This window comes from Melospiza georgiana, chromosome 5 (assembly GCF_028018845.1).
Source record: "Melospiza georgiana isolate bMelGeo1 chromosome 5, bMelGeo1.pri, whole genome shotgun sequence".
NCBI classification, from domain to species: Eukaryota; Metazoa; Chordata; class Aves; order Passeriformes; family Passerellidae; genus Melospiza; species Melospiza georgiana.
In genome coordinates, this window is record NC_080434.1 from 13,572,465 (window position 1) to 13,597,219 (window position 24,755).

The 24,755-nt window shown below is 37.7% G+C and overlaps 1 protein-coding gene across 1 annotated transcript in view; it reads right to left on the reverse strand.

Moving 5' to 3' along the window:
- Nucleotides 1-13,252: 13,252 nt before the first annotated feature.
- The window catches only part of GUCY1B1 (guanylate cyclase 1 soluble subunit beta 1), a 41,953-nt gene continuing 30,450 nt past the window's right edge, over nt 13,253-24,755 (reverse strand). The window contains exons 7-14 of the mRNA XM_058024493.1: nt 24,327-24,443; nt 23,368-23,501; nt 22,474-22,671; nt 20,594-20,831; nt 19,595-19,735; nt 18,303-18,457; nt 17,861-17,987; nt 13,253-14,567 (exon numbers count right to left, since the gene is read on the reverse strand). Coding sequence (XP_057880476.1) covers nt 14,544-14,567; nt 17,861-17,987; nt 18,303-18,457; nt 19,595-19,735; nt 20,594-20,831; nt 22,474-22,671; nt 23,368-23,501; nt 24,327-24,443 — 1,134 coding nt within the window. The 3' untranslated portion in view covers nt 13,253-14,543. The remainder of the gene's footprint in view (nt 14,568-17,860; nt 17,988-18,302; nt 18,458-19,594; nt 19,736-20,593; nt 20,832-22,473; nt 22,672-23,367; nt 23,502-24,326; nt 24,444-24,755) is intronic.

The window sequence follows — 24,755 nt, forward strand, 5'->3', positions numbered from 1 at the left end:
CTTCATCTAAGTCTTACTAAATATGAGTCAGTGTAAGAATGTTGTGGCTTTGGTACTGATTCAGGCTTCCTGAACATTTATTTCAGTGTTCAGAAAAGCTTCCATGATTTCCTGCATCTGTTTGGGCTTATAGAACAGTGGTGGTTTAGTCTTCTACTTTTTTAAGACTGCAATGATTAAATAAAGTAATAAGTATATTTACTGAAGAGCCAAGTCCTTAAGGTCAGATATAAAGTAATGAAAATGCTACCACTTGGCCATCATTGGCAACAGCTTCCCTTCAGCATAAGCCCTAGGATTTGCAATTCAGGAAACACAGGAAATGTCTTTGCTACCTAGAAAGAGTTGCCTTGATTTTTGTCCTCTAACCTTTTTTCTCAATTCTTATTTATTGGTCACTCCACTTCTGCTGGGACTTTCCCCCCTCACTGTTACCAAGCACAGGCACATTTGGCTCAGCACTGCTATAAAAATTGTTCTAACCCCACTGTTCAAGGTGTGCATTAGCCAACCCAGAGGAAGAATGGAAAGAACAGAGCAAACATACTGCAATATTTCTCCAAAGCCTGCCCCCAGCCTCAAACAGTTTCTAACTGTGGAATTCTCGAGCCAAAAGAAATTATAGGTTTGGAAGTAGAAACCAGGTATTATCTGACTTATGGAAAAAAAGAAAAGCAGGGTAAAGTTTAAACACAGTAATCAAGCACATCTTGTATTTCAGAGATCAAAGTGTTTTGTAGCTATCAATCACAATGATTTGTTTTGTTTGCTTCTATTAATAAGAGCTGAATAAAATAACATTAGTATTGTAAGGGCTAAAGAAAACAAAACTGGTATTGTTTCTGTCCAAAGGTTCACGTGAAATGAGGCACAGAACATCCTAAAAAATCAGCCAAAAAAGCACCAGTTCCCAGAAAGGGAACGTACTGAAATCTTTGCTTTGTTTAACAAGACTAAAATGACTTTTGCTTACACCACTGACTTTGGACAAGGACAGCTGAAATCACAGCTTGGTTACAGATTCTTTTAACACACGTGGCAGAAGGAGTTGTGAAGAAAGCACAAAGACTTGTTTTGCCCAAGGTCAAGTGACAGACTTGGATGGGTTTTTTTTTTCAGCAATGGTTTGTGATAAGATTATATAAAGCAATTGATTCCCAGCACAGCTAAATTTAGCAAATGTGCTGTGCAGCAGAGCAGAAGTAAGGGTGCTTTTGTATTTTGATGTATGACTACTCCTCTATTATGGCAATAGGATTTTAAAAAGTGTTAAAATGTCTGGCTTTACTGACTGGGTGACAATGTCATATCTGTAATGACAGCAGAAGCAGGGTATTTTAACAGTTTGATCAGATCATCTCCTACTTTAGCATGACTTTGTCGCTTATTTATTCAGTTTTCCTTTTCACAAGTGCACATCCATGCTCCAAGAAAACATACTGGCAAGCTCTTCCCATAGCAATTGATTCTAAAATGGTAGTCTTAACAATGAAATTAGTTTATATGATTGGAAAAGCTCCCTTAAGCTTCTCTCAAGTATTTTTCTAATATGCAATATAGAATTTTGTAAAAAAAATTAAAAATACATTTTAAAATGCATTCTGTAGAAGCCATTAAACTTTAATGCTGTAGAGAATCTCATACTCTTGCATAAATTTTCTGAAGAACCAAAGAAAGAAATTTAGTTACGTGGATAATGACCTGTGTTTGGGAGCTCTGGATTTTATAGAGTGGTGTCACATTCACTTATGAATTTTATAAGTATTTTTCATAGAGTATTGTTTATACATAGAGTATTATTTATACATAGTATTCATTTTCAACTGAGTTCCTGGTATGAGGAAGACAGACAATACTATCAGAGAACTTGCCATGAGAGAATGGGGTGGGGGAAAGTTGGGGATAGCTAAAGACATGAATCACACCTTTTGACAAGTTTTTTAGCTCATTTCCCTTCTTCTAACTGTCTCACAATACTACTATTGCAATGTACATGGCAGCCATCTCTAAAGGAGTGCCAGAAAGTAAGGAATTATTCAAGAAATAATTTCCTTTTTTCCCAGAGTTCAGGAAACAGGTCTGGCACTTGCTTATTTGGCACAGCAAAATGTAGAATGTACAGAACAGCCTGTGCAGAAGGATTTGGAACAGACTCTCATGGCGTAGATGAATTCACTGCAACATTTCACCAGTAGATGCCCCACTTACCTTAGGCTGCTGTTCACAAGGCTCCTCTTGCACAGTTGATTTCTCAGCACTTCTTAGAGAATTTCTCAGAGTAGCTGAAGTCAGATTGTTTCCCTCTGGTTAATGATGTATCAGCTGGGGAAATATTTCAAAGGAGCTCCTGACAAACCTGCCATTATTTAAGGGACATCATCTTTGCAGCATTATGTTTAGATGGATTTCTGAGGAAAACAAACAAAAAAAAAGTACACAGCCATCCCCACTCTGCATCAAAATAACCTACCAAAGCATTTCTTAAGGAGCTTAAACATGCCAGCTGATCTAACGTTGCTTAAGAAAGAGTTGGTTAAGGTAAAATAATTATCCTCACCAACTACTTTAAGCTGAAACTATGGGGCGGGGAGGAGGATTATTTCCCTATATAATCACTCAAGTTTGAAGGCACTTAGCTGTGCCTACACCCTAGCCCAAATACAAGTGATTGCACTGTGTGTGAATCTGGTGCTGGCAAACCTTCAGAAAAGAACTCTTCCTCACCTGAGTAGTACCTCATGGCAGTTGTTCAGTATTTTGGAAATCCAAACATGATCATGCAATTCTAAACCCTCCCAGACCAACATAAACCATATTGTTTCACTCACACTGTCTCTCAAAGTATGAAGCGTTTCCAGAACTTCATACTTCTGTACACAGAAGTGAGTATCCCTTATGAGGCTATAAACATTAGTACATCTTGTCATACTAACTGTATCCAGAGTTAAACACATTTTTGTGTTGGCAGTCAGTGTGCTCAATAAACTCAGGATACAGGAAATATTTCCAACTTCGTACCATATTAATTACTTGTGCAACGTTGAAACATGACAGGGTGATAAATGATAAATTCTGTATGGTGAGGGTACTGCTGCAGATCCAGGGTTATCATCACATCTTGTTCATGTTGCTTATGGCCATCCTGCACTGTTAACCCTCTTGCACTCTGTCCCTTCATCCAGCAGGAGATGCTCACCTCTGTTCACTCCTCACTGAAAGCAGTCACCACGAGAAGGAAAGCTTCTTTAGAACACAAAAACTTCCAAATGGCTCTTGCCACTACACACACAATTGATGTTTAAACAGGGAACACCCACGCATCTCTTGTCTCAGGACAGAAATGCCCAAGATGGTGGGGTTTTGTGGTTTTTGGTTTGAGTATTTTTTAGCATCTTTTGGGATCAAGACTACTTCCACAAAACTAGGAGAAAGAGGTTCACACATGCAGCCATTCTTTCTCATGTGAAATTCTAGAACACTTATATCTACAGAGAAGAATGTCATTTTGCAACAGGAAGCCTGCTTAAATGCATATCTAGTTTTGCCTTGCTAATTCTTGGGGGATACTTTCAAAGAAATAACCCTGAGCTTTAGAAAATTTAGTACCACTTCCAGTACACTTAAAGGTCCTTAACAGAAAGACTGATAGCCCATATTTGTTAGTATTTCTGCCTATTTTGTGACACTCAAAGCCACTCTCCCCTTAGCCAGTCATTTTGAGTTAAAGAGATGAACACTAAATAAACACAGGTTGTGTCCCTGGTGGATATCAAATCTCAGCACAGCATTGAGTTCCCTTTTCTCATTCTACCTATTTAAGAACTTGGCAAACAGGTGTGCAAGGCAGGATTGATGATTAGACACTTGACCATTCCTGCTACGCCCCTGACACACTGTGTATCAGCTGAAGATAAGAAATAGGAACAGTTACAACAAGGAATGCTCTCATGCACAAGCTGTAAAAAACGTGGGTTTGTCAGGGCTGCACACCCACCACAGAACATGCAAAAAGAGTTCATTAAAAATGAAAATTTTCTTCTGGTGTTTTTCAACTGAACCCATATGCCTCCCACAACAATGACTCATTTCTTATGCAGTTTCCGTAACTGATACTTCCAATAACTTTAGCTAAGAATTTGAATATAACCCTTTCGCCTGGGGTAACCAACAGGTCTTTGTGTACAGTAGCTACAAAGAGAACATCAAAACTTAGAAAGCCTACTGTGAATCCTCCCTAATAGGACTAGCCCAAGAATATTTTCCTGTTGGTCACCTGGCCTGCTACATGTTTAATCCTGAATTGCACCTAAACGTTTCTAGCCCCATTGCGTAGGACTCATATTACATGCTACACACTTTGATCCAGAGTTCAGCAGAAATTTTCCAACCTTAAAATGCCAACAACTTCAGACCATGCCCACGTAAATATACTGTTCACTTATAGATTGTGCATGCTCTAGTCTGGAAGTGCTGCATCACATCTTCATCTTCTCCTGTAATCTGAATAAATGGAATTTTCTGAGGCTGTTTTACTCCAAACATCTAAGCAATGTATGAATAAAAATGGCAAACAATCTCCTACATGAAACAAACCAGGTATGAGAAAAAAAGCCCTGTTTAACTGGAGAAACATCACAAAAGTCTGTTTTAAAACTAATTATAAGAAGCTGCTCACTGTTTAAACATGGAAGTCAAGCAAACAGTAACAAGTAGGAGGAAAATTTTTTTAAAGGCCATACTGTTACTAAGAGACCTACATAATTCTAAAAAAAATACCTGAGAGAAGTGAAGTCATAGAGTGCATTACAGCACCAGATTTTAGAGAATTCATTTGTCCTCAAGTGTAAGTTGCTCCTTGTTCTTTTTTTCCCAGTATTCCAGTTCAGACAAGGACTCTGCTGTGTGAAGTACCTCACAGACCCTGTTCCAAAGAAGACTGTAAGGCACCTGGTTTTCTCCTCAATTCAAGCACATGTGTGTTTGGGAAGCCACTTTACATGGTCACATAAGAAAGTGTGGTTCGGCAGGCAATGGTAACTACCTTTTGTCTCATTCTTACTGATTGCACAGAAAACTTAAATGTCTCAAAACAAATGGCCTAGCAAGCAGAGAACAGCAAGAGCGCTGTCATGTGATAGACATGACTTTTCCTGAGCTTCCCTTGTGAAGGCAAAGAGGTTTTGTACCTGGTGTATGAAGAAGGGTGGAGAAACAATGCTTTTGAGTTGTGGACAGAGCAACTTCCTGTCACCCAGTTGCTTTGATGACATCTTTGGGTTTGCTCCAGAAAATACTCACCCACATAGGCTCTGCTGGTGACACTTGCAAATACTGCATTATGAGGTTTACATCTATATTTGGAAACAATCTATTTATTCTTTATTGCTGACACATGGCTGAAATCCCACTGGCTGGCATTGCCAGTTTCTGCAGACTCCATAGGAGGCTTTTAGTACAATAAGCCAATAAGAAAACATTGCCAGAAAACTCTGTCTGGAAATCAAGAACATTTTTAGCAAATTAGTAATGGTATTCAATTCCAAAGATGCATCCAAGAGTGAAAACCATCTCTTTAGGGAAGAGGAAGGAGTAGGTTCCCATTGAAGAAGAGAGTACTTCTCATGATGGTATAGCTCATATCTCTGAGGAAAATCAGGAGAGCAGAGGATTCAAACAGTTGCTGTGCTAAGGGAAACGCTAGACTTTTGCTTTCTCAACCTCTGTGTCTTTCACAATGCCCAACAGGAAATAAGCCTTCTAAAGGCATAATCTTCTACTGAATGTGCACCCATCAATGGAATTCAGCTCTTCAGCTCCATTAATTAACCCCTACATAAAACACTCAACACATTCCCACAGTGTAAAGTCAATAAAAAATAGTTCTGAATTCAGCTGCATAATTCTGACATTTTTGCCTTAATAAAGAATATAAACAAGTCCACAAAGTGATCAGTAATTTACATGATATCAAGATCAGACCCAGGATGCCCTGTAATGAAAATATGCAACAGCTACTTATCGATATGAATGCCATTAACAACAAACTATACAATAGTGGTTAAGGCTAGCAAAATTCTCCAGGATTACATCAGGGACAAAGTTTGACTACTTCTTTTTTCCAGTCTCCCCATCTTAATTTATAAATACTATGTTACTCAAAAGCATTCTACCTTTAAATAATCAGCAGAAAGAGGTTGAGGGTTAATTTCTGAGATTGCTCAGCAATCAGCTGAACAGAATGGCTCTCCTGCTGAGAAAGCTACAAGTGGAATGGATTTCTAGCATGTATTCTGAATGCATGCACTTGGTTTTGTATTACTAAGAGCAGGTTGATGAAATAAAGCATATACAGAACTTGGTAATTAAAATGAATGCACACTTCACATGCATCAATAGATGAGTATTTGCCCTAAGGAGGTGAAGGACAGCAGAACAGAAAACAGATGGCAGGCAGCTCTCAGATCCATGAACCAAAACAATTATTTTGGCCATGCTTACAGAATCTGTTAGTGCCCAAATTCTGTCCCTCTTTTTCTTGTTAAAAGTGGAAAAGGAGCAACATTGCTTGGTACTGTTGTTTCTTTGGATGCTGATGGAAGATAAAGTCCTCAGCAAGGTCTTGGGTCTCCAGCACCTTGCCCAGGTCCCCTGCACCCACAGAGCCACACTGCCTCTGCTCCAGGGCAAGGCAGGTGCATCTCAAATGCTGCTGCTTGTGCAAGTGTCCAGACAAGGAGAGAAGCCCAAATGAGGCCTGGTGCTCAGGAAGCAACAAGTCTCCTTTTCTTCACCCTCCTGATTATCTGCTCCACCTGCCCCTGCAGGAAGGAAAGAAGAAGAGTTGTAAAAGCCTTGGCAGTGCTTAAAGTTATTGCCTGACTAATCTGTGTGCTGGTGGGTGGGGACCATTCCTTTCATAGCCTAATTTCCCACTCAGAATCCTGTTCCACTGATTACTACTAATTTTTTTTGCACCAAGCTGTGCACTGATAGAATTCACCCACTTGCATACCAGCCAGAATAAAGCTGCTTTTTGTTTTTCCACAAGCAGGGAGCTTTCCTGCTTGTTTTTTGTTTAGGAGCAGGAGATGTTCCAACCTGACCTAGTGACTGCTATTAGTAACTCTAATGACCTGTGGATGTTTTCAAGCACTTGACTGAGCAAGTAAAACAGCTCTGATAAATGCAACCCAAAGTTCAAATCTGCATAACTGAGATGCACAGAAGGGGAAATGTTACAGAAACAGATGAAGGAAAGAAGCAAAGACTTTAACATCAGTCCTTCCAGTTTGTCCACATCCTCATAATTAACAATGGAAGTAGTTTGAAGGCTGCAGAACAGAATAAAAGCAGATGCAGGGAATTTTGGCATACTCCAGGTATAAGCAACAGCCTGGAAATAATATATTAGTTCTTCCTGATTTGCAAGTATTTTTATTCCTGCCTTCAATTCAGAGACACTTTCAGTAGCACTTTTCTCAACAGAAATTTTCCTGTGTATTTACCAGAGAGCTGTGGAGAAAATGAACATAAGGAACAGAAAGAGATGTGTAAAATGGACTATTCTGCATCAGGAGTGACACTGTTGGTCAGCAGGAAGTCCTAGCAGAAAAGTGAGCACTCTACAACAGAAGCCAGTCCTAAAGTGCTGACGAGCTCTTTCAAATACTTAATTAACAGACCAGACAATTTTTTTTTTTTGCAGCAGCAGTTTACAATTGCCATGGGCCTTCATATTCATGGGGACAATAAAATCAGTAATGCAAACAGAAATAACCCAAAAATCTTTGTATGAGAAACTACACATGAATGAAGAATTTGAATGTTTAGAAAGACCTGTCAATGCAGCATCTTTGCCTTGTAATTTTTAAATAGTTTAAACAAACTATCTCTCAAATATGACCTCCTATGATGGAACAACTTTAAGTTATTTGTAGGATGCTTTTCTTCTAAGAGCCTCATGTAAATGCAGCTATAGGAATGCTGGGTTCTGCTTGGGCAAAGTTGAACTTTTCTTGAACAACACTGTTGTTACGTAATCCTTCCCAAAATGTTACCAAAGATCTGTGTCATTGTAACCGTGTCTTATGTTAGATGTTGGAATATTATATCTTCATATAAAACTGTAGCTTATGTTACCTGCTTTTACACATGAGAGATGTTACAATTCAAAGTACTGATACATCCATTGTGGGATCTCAGCACATCAGTCCTGATGTGCAGAGACACCGAGATAACCCTTGGGGGGCTCGGAGGTCCTGGAATGTTGCCAGAAGTGTCTGGTGCCTGGACTTTGATCCTGCACAGGAGACAACACCTGTATGAGGATGGGAGGGTCTCACTGGGATAAATGGTGAGGGGATAGGTTAATTGTAGTGTGAAACACAGGGTTTAGGATTTCGGTACAGGGGGGTCCAGAGAAGTAAGATGGAGGAATTGGGGCATGTCCTGTCCTTCTTCTTCTTCTTCTTGGCCTCCATCTTCTGTGGTGGCACTTTGGGATTGGTTCTTACTAAAAGTGCACTTGTCAATAAGGGTGAAAAGCATTGGGGAAAATAGGTAAATATCTTATACGTAGTTTTGGGTATAAAGATAAGTGACCGCCCCGGGGGCTCTCAGTGTGCTCATGGCTAGCTGCTGTGCAGACCTCTGTCGGGCTGAGAGAAAATCTTGTAGATAAAAATTAATAAACACTGAAGACCGAGAAAAAACCTAAAGACTCTTTTCATCCTTTGGAGCGTGGGCTGCCCAAGGACATCCCGAGCCTTTCCAGGCCATCAAAAACAGCCGAGAAGGGACAATCCATCAGAGACACAACATTTGATTTGTGCATTCCTGAACTAAAATGTAATGAGCTACATGATGTATGGGTTTTGGGTAGCATCAATAGCACCAGTAATAGATGAAACAACCACAAATATTGGACTGACTTCTGAAGTCCAAAGCAGTCAGCAGTCAAGAAGGAAAAGGCTTTGATTTTCTTCAGAGTGCCAGGGGCAGTCAAGGGTAAGTTGAAAATTTAGCACTTAGTAAAAACAAAACCAATGAACTAAAAGGATGGACAGTGCTCCTTGACAGCTATGCAGCATGGTTTGGAAAATAAGGTTCAAGTGAAAACTGAGATTGAGTCACTCATAAAGATAGAAATGTTATCATTAACCCCAGCCCTTTTGCCCAGATAGCCTCTCCTTTCAGACTTATAAAATGAGCAATGGAAAGAAGCAATTGCTTTCAAAACTAAATACTTATCTGTATAAACAAAATTGATCTTTCTTTTCTTCCAGTGATGAAAGCAACATAGTAATTATTTCCATGGTCTTCCTTTGGAGAATTGAGCGCTTCAGGAAAGGAAATTCTTCCAACAGCTGCCAACTGTAGAACTTGCAGTCTGTACACCACTCATGATATTCTATTCAAGAGCATGCAGCACTCAAATATGTGTCTGTGTATATACACATGGCATCTATAAAGCCTGAAGGGTAAGATAATGTAGGCAAGGCTGTGTGAAAAGGCATGAATCCTTATTTTGTGGGCAAGTTTCTTATCCTTTAGATCATTACAAAACTGCCCAGAAACACATATATAATGTGACAGAAAGTGAGGCTTGGATTTCTTGTTCAGGTAGTTGAAGCTCTGAATGCTTCACTATGCCCTCTGTGGAAAAAGAATACTTACACTTCAATCTCCTTATATGAGGGTTTTTGGTTTTTTAAAATAGGTTGTTTCTGAACACTTTGTATAGGAAAGCTTACATTTATTAAGTTGACTTGCACAAAATATCTGAAAATAACAATGCATAACAAGCTGTCTTTTCTTTCCAGGAACCTTAGACCCAGTGTTTAGGACTTGTAAGAAATAGATCTGCATTTCTTCACCTAATACACTGCATATTTCAGTGTGATTTATGAAGGTGGTTTATTTTTCATACACTTCATTAGAGCACTGTGCTCACACTGACACAGGGGCTGAAGACAGCCTCAGAGTTTTACTCCTTATCTGCAAACTATGAACTTTTAGTTTTTGTGGGAGGTATTATTTGGTTTTATTTTTAAACAAAGGCTCAAGGACTATTGGCTTAATTAGTTCAGGATTATGATTAACACCTGCTAGGAAGTGTGAACATTTTTAGCCATTTGCTGGGGCTCAGCTAAGTTCTGTCATTTTAATCACAAGTCAGTTTTTAGAGCACTAGACAGGACAGCACATTTATCAAAGTGTAAAATCAGTTGTTAAGGGCTAGAATGACCCTGACAACCCACAATACAAAAAGGCACACAGGTTTCCTGCCAGACCTGCCTAGCATATGAACAGATAGACCCTCGACCCACAAAACTGCTGCCCTTGAAAGCACAGCTGCTCTGTGGTGTTAAATCTGTATTAGGTAATCACCTCTGGAAAACAATGCCAATGTGAATGCTGCATGTGGGAAACAGTCTGGGACAAAACCCTTATAAACAGAGATCCCACATCTTCATCCCAGAATAATAATCAAAATATTGTTTTCACATTCCACTCTTGTAATTATCTCCAAACAGTTATATTGGCAAAAAGACCTGTTGATTATGATGAAACTGAACATTAGCCTTTTCCTGTTAATAACAAAGAATTAATTGGTAGAGACAGCATGTGCTGTTGCAGTTTTTCCAAAGTCTCACCCAAAGTCAGACAGACGGTAGAAAAAAACTCAGTGCCTCGTATACATGCAGCTGTAGACTGGGGAATGGAACCTCTTTTTTTGTTCTTTTTTTGTTTTGTTCTGGTTTTGGGGGTTTCTGTGGTTTTGGGGTTTTTTTGCAGTTACATTAGCACAGCTCAGTTTACTGGCTTATTACTTGCTCCCCTTCCCATGGTCAGGTCAGTGAAAGGATCTTGTTATAATGAGAAATAAAATCCTGTTAAAATAAAACAGGACTGTAAGTCCAGTCACTTCCCTTTACTTGGATGTGATAAGCCAACACATTGACTGGCAGAATTAATTTATAATTGCCAAAAAAATCCCATTTCTACCAGTGTGCTGATTGCCTGGAGAACATGAATACTACATTCTCTTCAAAGTTCTCACAGTGCTAGAATCTCATGACCAATTTTTTTTTTTTTTTAATAGTATTTGATGGCTCTAGAAATGCATGGAATAACCATTTTACAGTTTGTGACAATACAGCAAAGTGTTGACCTGTCTACATGGTGAATGAAAAACACATTTTAGGATACAGATACCTCAGACCTTTCTCTGGCTCCGTGGAGAGAGGTGTTGCTGACAAGGCCATAGACATTGCAGAGTACAAGAATGTACATTGTAGTGCACAACTGCCTGCAGCACACTCATTGATTAGCTTTAGATCTTACTAGAGGTTTGTTCAAAACAAAGGTTCTGGGGCCTCCAGCACCACCCATTCATATCAGATGCTAGCACATCCCATCCTGTTTCCTTCTTGTGCCTATGACTGTCTTTCAAAAGTGAGCTTGGAACCAATCAGATATGATTTGCACTACCATCTCAAATACTGTAACCAAGTAATGAAAAAAAAATCTCACATAACCTTATCAGCTTTGTCTTCATGTGTCCCTCCTGGAGGATTGCCTTTACAGAGAATCCTGGTTTGGAAAACAACTCTTAAGACCATCAAGTCCAACTGTTAATTTAGTACTGCTGTGTTCACTGCTAAACCACATTCCCAAGTGCTGCCTCTATTTGCCTTCTGAACACTTCCAGGGATGGTGATTCCACCACATGCTTGGGCAGCCCGTTCCAATGCCTGACTACCCCTTCACTAAAGACATTTTTGCGATAATCCTGTAAGCAGATATCCAAACAAGCATCTCATCCATTGTTTATCATTCTGTTTAAAAAAAAAAGTCAAACATGAAGTTATGTCCCCAGAGGTTGCTCCTACCAAGGACTGGCCCAGCAGTTTGGAAGCCAACTGCAGTGCCCACTTAAAGACAGCAGTAGAGGCACAGAGCCCCCTGCACAGCCAAAGCACAAACACCACCAAAAATCAGTTTCCCTTGCCTGTCTGATTTCACAGGAATGCATAAGATCCAGGAGATTCCGAACAACTAAGCATTCCATAATTTGCATTTTCATGGCTGATCTCCCCTTTTTTCTCCTTGTTCTAGTTTTTCTTTTTTAAACAAAAAATACCAGAATAAAATACATTTATAAAGACCTTTGAAACAGACTTTGATGATTACTCTGCCTCATGTTTCAGCTAGAGAGCCTCTATTGAAAAAGCAAATCATTATAGTTAAATAAAAGAGGCAGTAGAACACACATAAAAGAACTAAATACCTGCAGAAATGTTTAACTGTCAACTGAGAGTAATATTTAACCAAACCGTAAATTCAATAGTTGAATGCAACATTTAAGTGGAGACCAGTTTTAGTAACAGAAGTGGCTAAGTGCCTAAACTGTACTGAGATAAAAAGCTCTTACATGAACACAATATGAGCTATTATTCTATGCTTTAAGAAATTTCAAAATTTTAAAGCTCCCATAAGCTTTAGATGTTATGTTACAAGGTAGCTTAATGGGAGCTTTAATATTTTGAAATTATTAAGAAGATACAATATAAACCCAGAGCATTATTTAAGTTTTCTGGCATGCCATCTTCTACCAGCTTGAAGTGTGATACAGAACTTCATTTTCTTCAGAATCATTTGCATATGAGTTATATCAATACACAACCACAGCTGTCACAAATTCCATGTCTTTCAAAGGCACCATAAAGTTTTTGTAAGCTTGAACAACTTGATCAGTCCACATTGCTGCTGTGGACTTACCTGAGAGAGGGCAACCTCTGCTGATGTCTTGGGGTGTGTTGCTGTTCAGCAGTGAGATGATGCAGAAGAAAATATGAGGTTTCCTCCCTTCATTTCCCATTCCTAAAGCTTGGGTTCCTAATGTACCTCCTGCTCAATCATACAGCTAATAATGTTCAATCATAGAGCTAATAATGTTTGATTGTTAAATATTGCCCAAGGGTTTCAAAGGAAGGTTTTATACATTTTTGTCACCTCATCTACTGTTTTTGAAGCATCAACCTCAACATTCTGAACATTACTTTAATTTGAGGATGTGATCCATTAATGTGAATATGTGAGACATTTGGACATTTGCAAACATTAGAACAATGCCTCAACAATTTATTTAAATATGAACTGCAAATTATTTAATGGAGAAAATATTTCTTTTGTATCAAGCAATGAAATAAAGTTTTCTACCAAAAGAAAATCACAAGATTTCTAGAAGTCCATGGAAAAAATAATTTATTGCAGTTTCTTTTGCACATTAACATGAAACATTTATACATATATATTCTGTGCTAATAAGATATACTAGATATAGACAATTTTTATACACAAAGTAATTGCACTATTCTATTTTATAATGCAAATATTCAGAAATGATCAGTCAGATAAGAACAGATACTATTCACATAAAAATGCACTATATATTAAAGTTATGGAAGGTCTATGCATCTGAAAACTTGTCCACTTTTACTGTGTTATATGATGAAACACACTATGACCCTTTCCAAGCTTTACATCCCTTAATTATGTCATGATGCCTAGAATATAACCAGGTCCTCTCAAGGAATAACATAAGATCATTTCTGAAATTAGAGAGACCAAACCAAAAGGCAACTGTATCAACCATGTCCCAGCAGCATGCCTTCCAACTCCAGGGGCTACATCAGATGAGCATCAATGCACTACGAGCCATCTAAAATTGTCCAGCAATCTATTAATAATATGACAATTTAATTTTGTTTATATAAATCAATGAGAAATACATTGCAAGTGAACAGCATTTCAGTAGAAGTACATTGGCACATGCTTCAAATGGCAGTATCAGAAAAACAGCTGCCCCCTCCCAATACAGAAGATGTTTACAGTGTCCACAAAGGGAAAATGCAGGATGATATCACATGAGAAACCTTTTTCTAACCAGGAGTTTACAGAGCATCAAGTGTTATTCACAAAATGAATGAGAAGCATGGTAATAGCAGAACTAAATGTGATACCATATATGCAATAATTTTCATAATGCTGCTTTAAGTTTTTTTTTAAATATAGTTCCTTAGGTTCACTGTCCTGCCTATCAACTGAAATACCTATCTTTCAAAAGTGTCATCAATTCACATAACCACAGTACTTCAGAGATGAAGATGAAGATGTGAAGTATCAGATTGAAGTGGTTAGCTGTGGCGTGCATACTACATGGATTCATTCAATATTATCTGGTGGTAGGAATGGTCACATGACTGACATGCAAAAATGCATATCAAAAAAAGGAAAGCTTGAAATACATGCTCATAGCAGAGGTATAACAGTACCAAACAATAAGGACAAAAAATTAGCAAGCAAGCCTGGAGAAAAATGGTAAGTATGACTTCAGGAGTAGGGCAAAGGACAATGGTATTGCACATGGCAATGGGAGATATAATGTGAAAGAACATCCATAACATAACCTTACTGCCTGCACCCTACTTGGAGACAGCATTGCACCCTATTCAGCGTCCTCTTCCTCCTCCCTCAGCTCAGAAAGCATCTTGCTTTGTTTCCTTGAGAGCATGCAAACAGAATTTGAGAAGTAAGGAATATTTTTTGAAGCAACAACACGGTGGGTTAATGCAGTGACAAAATACATTTTACAACTTGCAACCAGTATCAGTAAATAGTAAAAACTAAAAAAAAAAAACAAACCAAAAAGCACAGGTAATGCTTGTATTTCTTCCATGTGTATTGTATGTAGGAATGAAACAATTCCTACATGTCCTGCTGAACTACCAGCTCTGCCTGAGATATTTCAATTTGTTCCCACCAGTAATGTGGGAACAGGGCAGAAGAGAAAGATATTAAAAACTAGAGAGGGAGTAAAATTGAAGTCATACATCTGAAGCTCTTGGCAAGATTTATTTTTTACAACAAATCTGTTTCTCAAGAAACTTCAGCTGAACCTCTGTTAAAACAATGAAGCCAGCAATAATTAATTTTATGCAAACAAGCAGATGCAAAGTGATTAACTGGTCACAGTTGCTTTGTTGTATGTGTATTTCTGATGCAATTCTACTTATTACTGTACTGGTATCATGGAAGAGATATCAGAGAAAAAAGGTGAAGGAGCAGCACTCCAAACCAACACTTATTCTTATAAATTAGGTCTTTCTCAGAAGTAACTGCTGCTCATGGGACTGATATTAGAGATGTCAACCCAGGAATCAAGTTTGAGGCATGCTGAGCTGCTTCAGCCCTATCATTTTCTACTGGCCCAGTAGAGAAACAGTGTATTTTTAGCTTTGTTTTCACATCTCTTATGGCATCTGTGAACATTTTGTCCTTTCTCCTCACCATGTTCTTATTACTGGTCTTCAGAGTAAAATATGCTGATAGATTTGAAATGCTGAGCTAATAACTCTCCACTGAATATAAGAAAAGAAAAACACATCACTAATGTGCATCAATCCTAGATTGAAGATACTGGAGATAGAAAACTTCACAATAAAAGCATAATTAGCAGAAGTGTCTTCAGGATTATTTAAGAAATATTTTCATGCTTACTTCTATATGCCACTTCTTGCAATATTCTGCAGTGACCTTTCAGGAAGTTTACCATATAGTTTCTAAATATATTTAAACATGCTTTTATTTATTGTCATGTACAGTAGCCCTGTATATAACAATAAACAGCACTGCACAAAATAATACATTAACATTCTGCAAAAAAATTCTGAAAAGGAAACCAAGACTACATGTTGGCATAAAGCAAAGTGATTACTTTAAAATGATCAAACATAAAAAGTTGGTTATCTGATTTTTTGCTTTTGGATCAAAACATATATGCACAGCCTATAAAGTGCCAGAAAAAAACACAAAGAGTATGTTCACAGGAGAAATAGTTCAGAAAATCTTAAAGGAATAAAATTTTGTGCATTTTTTGTGTATGGACAGATGAAATTGTGCAGGCAGTAGAAAAGAATCAAAAGGTTAAAGGAATATATTCTTTCACTTTTCAAAATCACTTCTAACAAAATGATTATCAGTTCATCACATCAGTGTATATTTCTATTCTCCTGTGCTCCCAAACTTAGTACAATTTAGAAGATATACCTGTCTTGGGAGAAGTCCTTCTGTCTCTAAGAATTACATCTATATCTGAATTTCAGAATTAATAAAAACTAACAAAATTAGAAAGGCTTTTTCAGTGTGCTTAAACTGTGAGTCTTAAATGCTCCTGAAAATCAGGCTCACAATACTTCTCAGTCAGGTTTATTCCTGCCCCCATGTGTCCCTCTGTAAAGCTCCATTACTGGATAACAGTATCAGCAAGTGTCTCTCAGGACTGCTGTGAGGATTAACAGAACCACCTGTTGTACAATATCTCTCAAAGTCTTAAACTACCTGAACCTTTCATACTAAACATATGTTAGGCTAAAACAAGGAAAATACTCATCTGACTCAGTAACTGTCTAAAATTTACATTTAAAATTATAATGTGTCTTGAAACAAATGATAGGACATTTATAAGGCAGAAAAAAAGTGAAAGGTGTTTAATTAAAATGTATTTTAAATACAGATTTTAAATAATGGTAGCCATGTGAAGTTATCTTACTGTAGAATAAGAATAGAAAAGTATTCTCAAAAGTGGCATCCACAATATAATTGTAAATAATATATATTCAAATACAGAATTAAAATGCAGAGCTTAAGTACAGAGGGTTAATACTGGGAGTTACCATTAAAAAGTCAATATTCATATACTTGGGTACCAGTGGTAATAAATCTGGATTAGATCTCCTAAAAAGCCTAAACTGTTTAAGAGCCTAAATTGAACTTTCAGAAGTATATGAGCATTCAGACACATAATTAATTTCCTCTGACTTACAAGAATTACTTCAGCCAAGGTGACTGATGACTTTCATTATTTTAGTCAAGGGTGTTTTTAAGTTTAAATACATAGTAGAAAACTCATTCCTTTTATATTGCTTCAGGGCAAAATTCAAGCTATGTAAATTACTTCTATCTTTTTTTTTTTTTTCTTCCTGTTGACATATTGGATGGATTGTATGCACCTGTTCAGCTATGGCAAAGCAGCTGGCATACTGTAGCCTCATTGTCTAAGTCTGTACCACACTTTCAGTCTAGACCTCATCGGCTTTTACTGAAATTCTGGATAATACATGCCCAGAATTCTGAAACTGAGGCATAAGCTTAAAGGTCCCTCAGTTCTTGAAGAGCTCTACCCCACCTCATTTTGAGAAGACAACTTAGGCTGATATGTTTGTAATTTACAAGAATTAGTTTTCACCCTGTGTATTTCTAAAGCAGGACCTCTGCCATGCAACAGTGTCTGAACAAGCAGGGGCCATCTGGGGTTAAGAGACCACCACACACATCAGGTGTGAACCTGCTTGCAAACAGTTGCTTGACTGTTGCCTAAAGATTTGAAAACACTTTTTTTCACTCACTGCAAGAAAGCAAATGGGAAATTTTGAAGTGCTGGTAACCAGACATGTCAGCTAAACAGAAACCGACATTATATTGCAAAATCTAGTACAGTGCAGAAATCTGTAAGAGGGAGATATAAATATTTAAACACTTGGCATTCCCTCAAGGACTTTATGAAATCAAAAGTACTCTTTCAGGAACTGCACAAACTGCAAAGACAAATAATCAAGTATTTTCAAGTACTGTCAAGATAATAAATGTGTTAATGAAAGAGTGTTGCACAAAAGTCGTCATTTTTTTTCTGTGGAACATTTAGTTTTGCAAATGTAAACGTATCTCCATGGTTTAGATTAAATTTTTTAATGTTTATGTTTGGAAAAAAACAAAATTACACTCTAGTTACTCATACCTCTGTCTCTGTACTCTTTCTGGACAAAAACCAAACCTGCATTGGTTCTTTTTTGCCCTTCATAGAAACTGGACCTCTGTACTCCAGGTGGAACTGAGGATCTGAATTTTCTGGTGTCATAAGACACCTGAAATTGAAAGAGAAAACATGTAAATGAATGGACTTTGCATGCAGGCCACACACTATGCAAAATATTAAACATGCTACATGTACGTGAGCAGACTATCAAAAGATTCAACTCCATCTCTACATCACTATTATACTTGCAGACCAATAACTGTGTACCATAATGCAGTTTGCCATACAGCTCCATGAGAAGTCACAGACTTAAATGATGGTTGCATGAGGACTGTCACTTTCAACTCCAAAAAACCTTTATGGTATGCTGACAAAGTGATTTATTTTAAGATGTCAATACCAATAAAAATAACACATCACTCACCTGTAAGTGTATTCAGAGACATTGATCTTTCCCTTTTCTCCAGTAGTTTCTGTTCTGCTTGTAAGATTGACGGTATTTCCAAAGAGACAGTACCGTGGCATCCTTTGACCTATGACACCTGTGACTACCTCTCCAGTATGGATTCCTATGGTTATCTTTAGAGAGAAAAAATTAAGTCTGAATATTCAAAAGTAACATAATTCATCTGATGCCTCTGACTAAACACAGGCGACATGCTACTCATATCTACTAGAGTTTATTTTCCCAAAATGCTACTCCTGCTTCTTCAAAGCCTTGCATTTTGTGGGTTTTGTCACTTCTTTGTTTTTTAATTTCAGTACAGTGTCATGCCTCTGCCTTCCACATGAACAATCAAACTCTGTAATTTTCCAGCATCCACCCTGCTGTTATTATGTACTGTGAAAATAAAGCGGTGAGCAGAGAGGCACACTCTGCAGGTCTGTGCTTAATGACTGCTCAGAAGGTGCAGAAAAGGATGGCATGGGCCAAGAAAAAAGATGTTTCTCAAAGGAAAAATCATGGTATTTTGTATTCAGAAGGTCAAGAGATAGGACAGAGGTTTGGAGAAGCTCATTCTAGTAGCACATTACAGTTACTTTAAAGCCCCAAAGCTGAAGTACACAGCTGAAGTACACAGCTCTGAGCTAGGTGATAGAACAGCAGCATTCATGTAAATAGAAATATGCATTGCACTCAATCATTTTCTGCTCACAGCCTTCTGATGAGGACAGTCAATGCTGCTTGCCCAGTTATGCATCAGTGCTACAGCATCTCCAGAAAGTCCCACAATGAGTGAAATTCCACTAATATACACTGGTGTCAGTAATCATTTCTATATCTGTCTATGACACTGTAATTCTCTTTTTAATGCAATAATGTCTCATTCTGACATGAGGATCTGAGGTGTGATGAAAAATATCAGGGAGGGAATATTATTTTTCTGCTCATTGAGTTGAAGAAGACCCAACAGACTATACTTGATGCACAATAGGAATTCACTGATTATATTGAAATTATCAGAAAACAGACATAAATGGTGTGGACTTAAATGAGTCCTTTACCTTTTAAAGCATAATAAGCATTTTAAGGTCTGGGACCTGTACATGTCACAGCTACATGTGACTTCTCATATTATTTGTATATATCAGTCTCAAAATTTAACAATAACAAGGCCCATCCCCTGCATGGACTGTGACTAGAGCATTATCTTATTTCAAAACATTACCATGCTGTCAGAGAATGGGTTTTCATTCAAGCCCTCATTTACTAACCTGTACAGGCTCACCATCTACTTGAACTTGGCCTGCAATTTCCATCATATCCAAAGCCAGGTGGCAGATAGATCGTGCATGATGCATGCAGGGCTCTGGCAGACCACTCACTGTCATATACTTGTCCCCAACTGTTTCCACCTATCAAGATAGATATTTTTCAATTACTTCATTATTATGGTTTTTAGAGTACTAGAATCGATGTAGTGTTTCAAGACTGCTTCTCCTCTAAAAGAGTTCCCTTTCCCTTTCATTCAAATCACCCTAATTACTGTCATCTCTGCTTGTTATTGAAGGGGATTTATCATAAACCCACAATGTAGCAACTTACAATGACTGTGATTGTGTAAACTTGAGTCTCTCTTCTGGTGTCTTCTGAATGAAACTGAGCTCTATGTTTGTTCTGACTCACACTCTTAATTCACATGGTACAGGACACAAAATTCAGTTCTAGCAAGACCTAGGAATGAATCTCATAGATATAAACACACAAGCAAACACATATACATATTTATGGGATGCATATGTATCTATCTCTGTGCTTTCCTGCTACCAGCCACTTGCCAGCCATTTGCAACTACACCTCACTCCTGAAGTGAATGAAGGCATGAAACTCACATTGAGTAACTGAATAGTAAGTTATAATTTACAATTAGAAGACCCAGGAATAGAACAGAAAAACTTAAAGCACAAGGTCAGAAGAACCACAAATGGCTTGTATGAGTTCACATCAGCTAAATGTGGAAGTACATTTATATGTCCACCTAATGGGTGACTGCAGAAATCATGATGAGAACTTAGCACTTTATGTTCCTTCAGACATTTAGAGAAAACCAAAATACTCTTCTGTAGCTATCTAATATCAGATAGAACAGTTCAGAATGAGAACATAAGTTTTTTTTTTTTAAAGCCTAAAATCCAAGAAGATTGGAAAAGAATGACACCATAGCAAATTATAGAAAAGTAACAGATTAGATTCTTCAAAAATCTTATGCTTACCTTATAAACAAATGGATTCCTTCGTGAATCAGTCAGAATATCAAATCTTGTGTAAAGATCATTTAAAAGATTGACAATTTTCATGGCTCCCTCTCCAGAGGCATGTTTGCTACAAAAGGCATTGAAGCCCACAATGCCACTGAAGAGAATGGTGACGTTGTCGTAGCGCTTGGCTGGCACGGGGCGCTTGTGCCTCAGCTCATTTGCCACTGAGGGCGGCAGAACAGAGTACAGCAACCTACACAGGCAAGGAAAGAGAGGCAAAAGTGAAAAAAGAGAATCTGGAGAAAGCTGTTTACAGCAGCACTCTTCATATATTAAATTCCTAAACCCCCCAGAGGGTTTATAACATTCTCCCACCATCAACAAGCAATAGAAAAAGTGCTTACTGAAGAATATGTTATTTGGAAAACAGGAAGTGATCATACCATTTAGAACACATTAGTATACATCTATATTATCAACAAAATGAGACATGTATTATTAATTCTTCTGACATGATTTGTTAGTAGTGTCTAGGATTCTTTTTACTTCTTTCTGCCACATCCTCAGCTCATGTAACATGGTTTTTCTCACAGAACCACAAAAACTGAAAAAAGACTATGAAGAGATCAAACAGTTTTCTGTCTCTGATTAACTCATGCATTTCTAAATGCTTGCTCTCTGTTGAGCATGCTGGTTTTAGGGTCTAGAGAGTCTTTTTAATAGTCTATATGATGTATTAACACTTGTTCATATTACAAATCACATATACAGACCTTCACCCTATTCTCATGTGTCTTCCTTCAACTATCTAACTCCTATCTTAAGCTCCTTTTCCCTCTCTGACTTTTTCACAAATCCTGAACATCATTTTGTACACAGCCTCCTGCACAATCCCTCATTAGTTGCATTTTTGGCAAGTTCACTACTTGAGTTATAATTAGTGAATACTTTTGGCACATCACACAGTACGTGACACTATCTGTTCCAGCAGCTGCCATGAAGGCAAGAATTCCTGAAGATAAAATGACTTTATAAAGTAAGCCACCAGGAATAAAGAGAAAAAATACTTCTTAGGCTTTGTTTTCTCTGGTTCTCCTGTCCATCCCTTTCAAGTATTTTTAAAATAATTTCCATTACTCCACTACAGAAAAAACATATCTGTCAATAGAATTAATACAGAGATGGGACTGTGTTTTATAAATAAAAGTCAATCATGAACTCCATGCTACTTTTCGCAAAAGCTTTTTTTTAATTTGCCAGTCATTGTTGAGCTGAAATGCCATAGACTAATGACTTTGAAATTGACATTATAGTTATCTGTAGTACAGGATTTGGGGCCCAATGCACACTGTTATGAGTTATTTTTACGTACATATATCTAGATAAACCCAAATTCATTTCTACAAGTAACTACTACATCAAATTCATAGCATTAAGCTATTCCCAAGTTTCAGCCTTACACAAACTGCTTTCAAGGTATGTTTTTCTGTTCTATTATCCTGTGCCAGAAAGACAAAAGTTGGTTTACTGAACTCTGTCAAATAACACCACTTGGGCATTCATCAAATTCACCTCCGCTACAGTGACCGCATGTAAGTTTCCAAAATTTTAGGTAATTCACAAGTAAAAATGAATCGTCAGCTCCTTTTTTATAACTTTTCTTGTCAGGGAGGGAGCCATCAAAACATCTAGGCATATAATGGCCTAGACTGTGAGTGACATTTGACAATCTAAATAAAGACATACCCTATTAAATGTTCTTTCTCGACTCCAAAATTACCAGTCCTGATTATCTCTGATATTTCTTACAAGATTCTGTTATTCTTTAAAGAAGGTAGCTATAAATAATATATCGCTCTGAGTGTTTCAGCCCAAAACTGGGATTTGGTTCTTACGTGTCTGTCTTTTTCTTTTCATCCTCCAGTGCACGCAGAGTGTGCTGCAGTCGGTCGGTGAGGATCTCAAGCTCCTGGGTCAGTTTGTATTCCTCTCGGAACTGCTCTCCCAAAAGAACCAGATCACGGGTGGCATCATGCAGTGGGATATCACTCAGATATAAACCTCTCCTGGTTAAATCATCCAAGTTCATCACACTGCAAAGCAGAGAAATATACACTAATATAGGCAAAATGAAACTTGACAAAGGAGCATTTAAAACTCAAATAAACAGCAGTCTGCTGAATAACAGTAGAAAGATGAAGCTTCTGAAATTGTGATGAGCTGTACAACATATTCTAGGAAAACCTTATTTGTGATCATCCATTTTAACCCACAGCACTTGATTTTTGTGTTTAAATACAGAATTCTCATGGAACTCTCTTGTGAAAGAGTTCCATGAGCATATCAAACGCATGTACTTCAGCACACAAAGTGAGGTTATGTAAAGAATCTTCCCATTCAATCCTCCATTCCAACCACTTTTTTATCACCAATCTATTACATTAAAACTACTGCAAAAATACACGAATCCACATAGAAAACCAAGTCACTGTCATATTCCTTAGCATTCTCTGAGTAAAAAACAAAACTTGCTAAAAAAAAAAAATTAATATGAGGAATAGCCATTTGTACAAACTGGGCAAGAGCAAGCCAATGTTTCTACTGAGTATTTAATACTCAGTCAAGTTCCAATGTTTAAATGCTCCTACCTCTTTTCGTATAAACACATCAAAACCAATTAAATCAATACTTGAACCAATTAGTCTCAGTAGTACTACTCTCATAAGTGTTCTTAAAATTAGTCATTGTAAAATGAAAATCAATATCATAGAACTCTAGGTTTGAAGTACCTTGGTGAACAAAGAAAGAGAATGCTGTCTGCTTCAGGCAAGTAGATCATTTGCCCTTTCAGGCGTAGGCAGCTGATTTCTGTGCCAGTCAGTTCATCTTCACACTCCAACTTTTCCACATCCAACAGCCCCTCCTGGTGATGAAAAGTCACCACTGTGTAAGGGCAATGGTGTGTTATGCACCAGGCCTAGTCTGTAAGTGCATTCACTACAAAGGCAGTCAGAATATTTGGAACAGACTTACAGCTTACCCTAAGCCCTGATTAACTTCTCGTTTGAACACCATGCACTGTCTGTATTTTAATACTACATTTTGCTACCTTGAAGACACAAAGCATGGTATCTTTCTTTACATTCATGTTCCTAACTCCTTGTTTTCCACATTGCTCCTTAACAATAGTTTTAACAATAGTATTGCCTGTTCTGTGAAGTTCTTTCGGTGCCTGAGATCATCTCTAAGAAATCATCCTAGTTTCCCTCAGGTACAGTTTTCATTAAATAAACAGGGTCCTTGATGTAGTAGGCATTACTCTACACACTGCATCTGCTCATATCACACACCTTGTCTCCCGCCCTCTTTAGAGAACAGGACACAGACCTTTGTATGAACATAGGAGTCCAAGCAAGAACACATTTCATATTTGTCTCCCACACTCTTATGAAGTAAAGTAAATGTAATTACGTCTCTACATTTGCTTGGATACAACACCATAAACTAGACTGGCACCTTGCAGAGAAAGCATGAGACATGAAGTGTGTTTACTTCACCATTCCTACAAAACACTCTGCTTAACAGCTATTCACAAATTCATACCTGTGACTCTCTCTTGGCTCAAGACGCAAATAGGTCTGAGCATACTACAGAGAATTTTCTCTGAAGACTTCTGAGCTTTCTGCACTTCTTATCTCTCCAAAGCACACATCCTTAAAGAAAAACAGGGAAAATATTCTCTAGTTACCTTAGTCCTCAGTACAAAGACTGTATTGATATGGGAGAGGATCCCATGGAAGCTAATATCAATATGAGGCCGGACCAAGGAGAAAACTGACAGCAGACTGCAATTTCCTGGCTGCAGCTACAATATTAAAAAACAGAAAAGAGGAAAAAAACCCCAAGTGTTATGCTTTATAATAAAAATATACATAGAGTAATTATATTCCATTTTATTAGATGACAATACCAAATAGAAGAGAATTTATGCATCTCTTCATTGAATAACAAAGTTTTTTAATTATTCTCTTACTGCATATGGACATGACCATAAGGAACAAAGCTGTTGTAGAATTAGGTTATTTTCCAGTCCTTTTTCTAACAAGAGAAGCACAATTTAGTAAATATTATACAGTTACATTGGAATGCTGTTTAGACAGAGAATCCTAAATCTGTT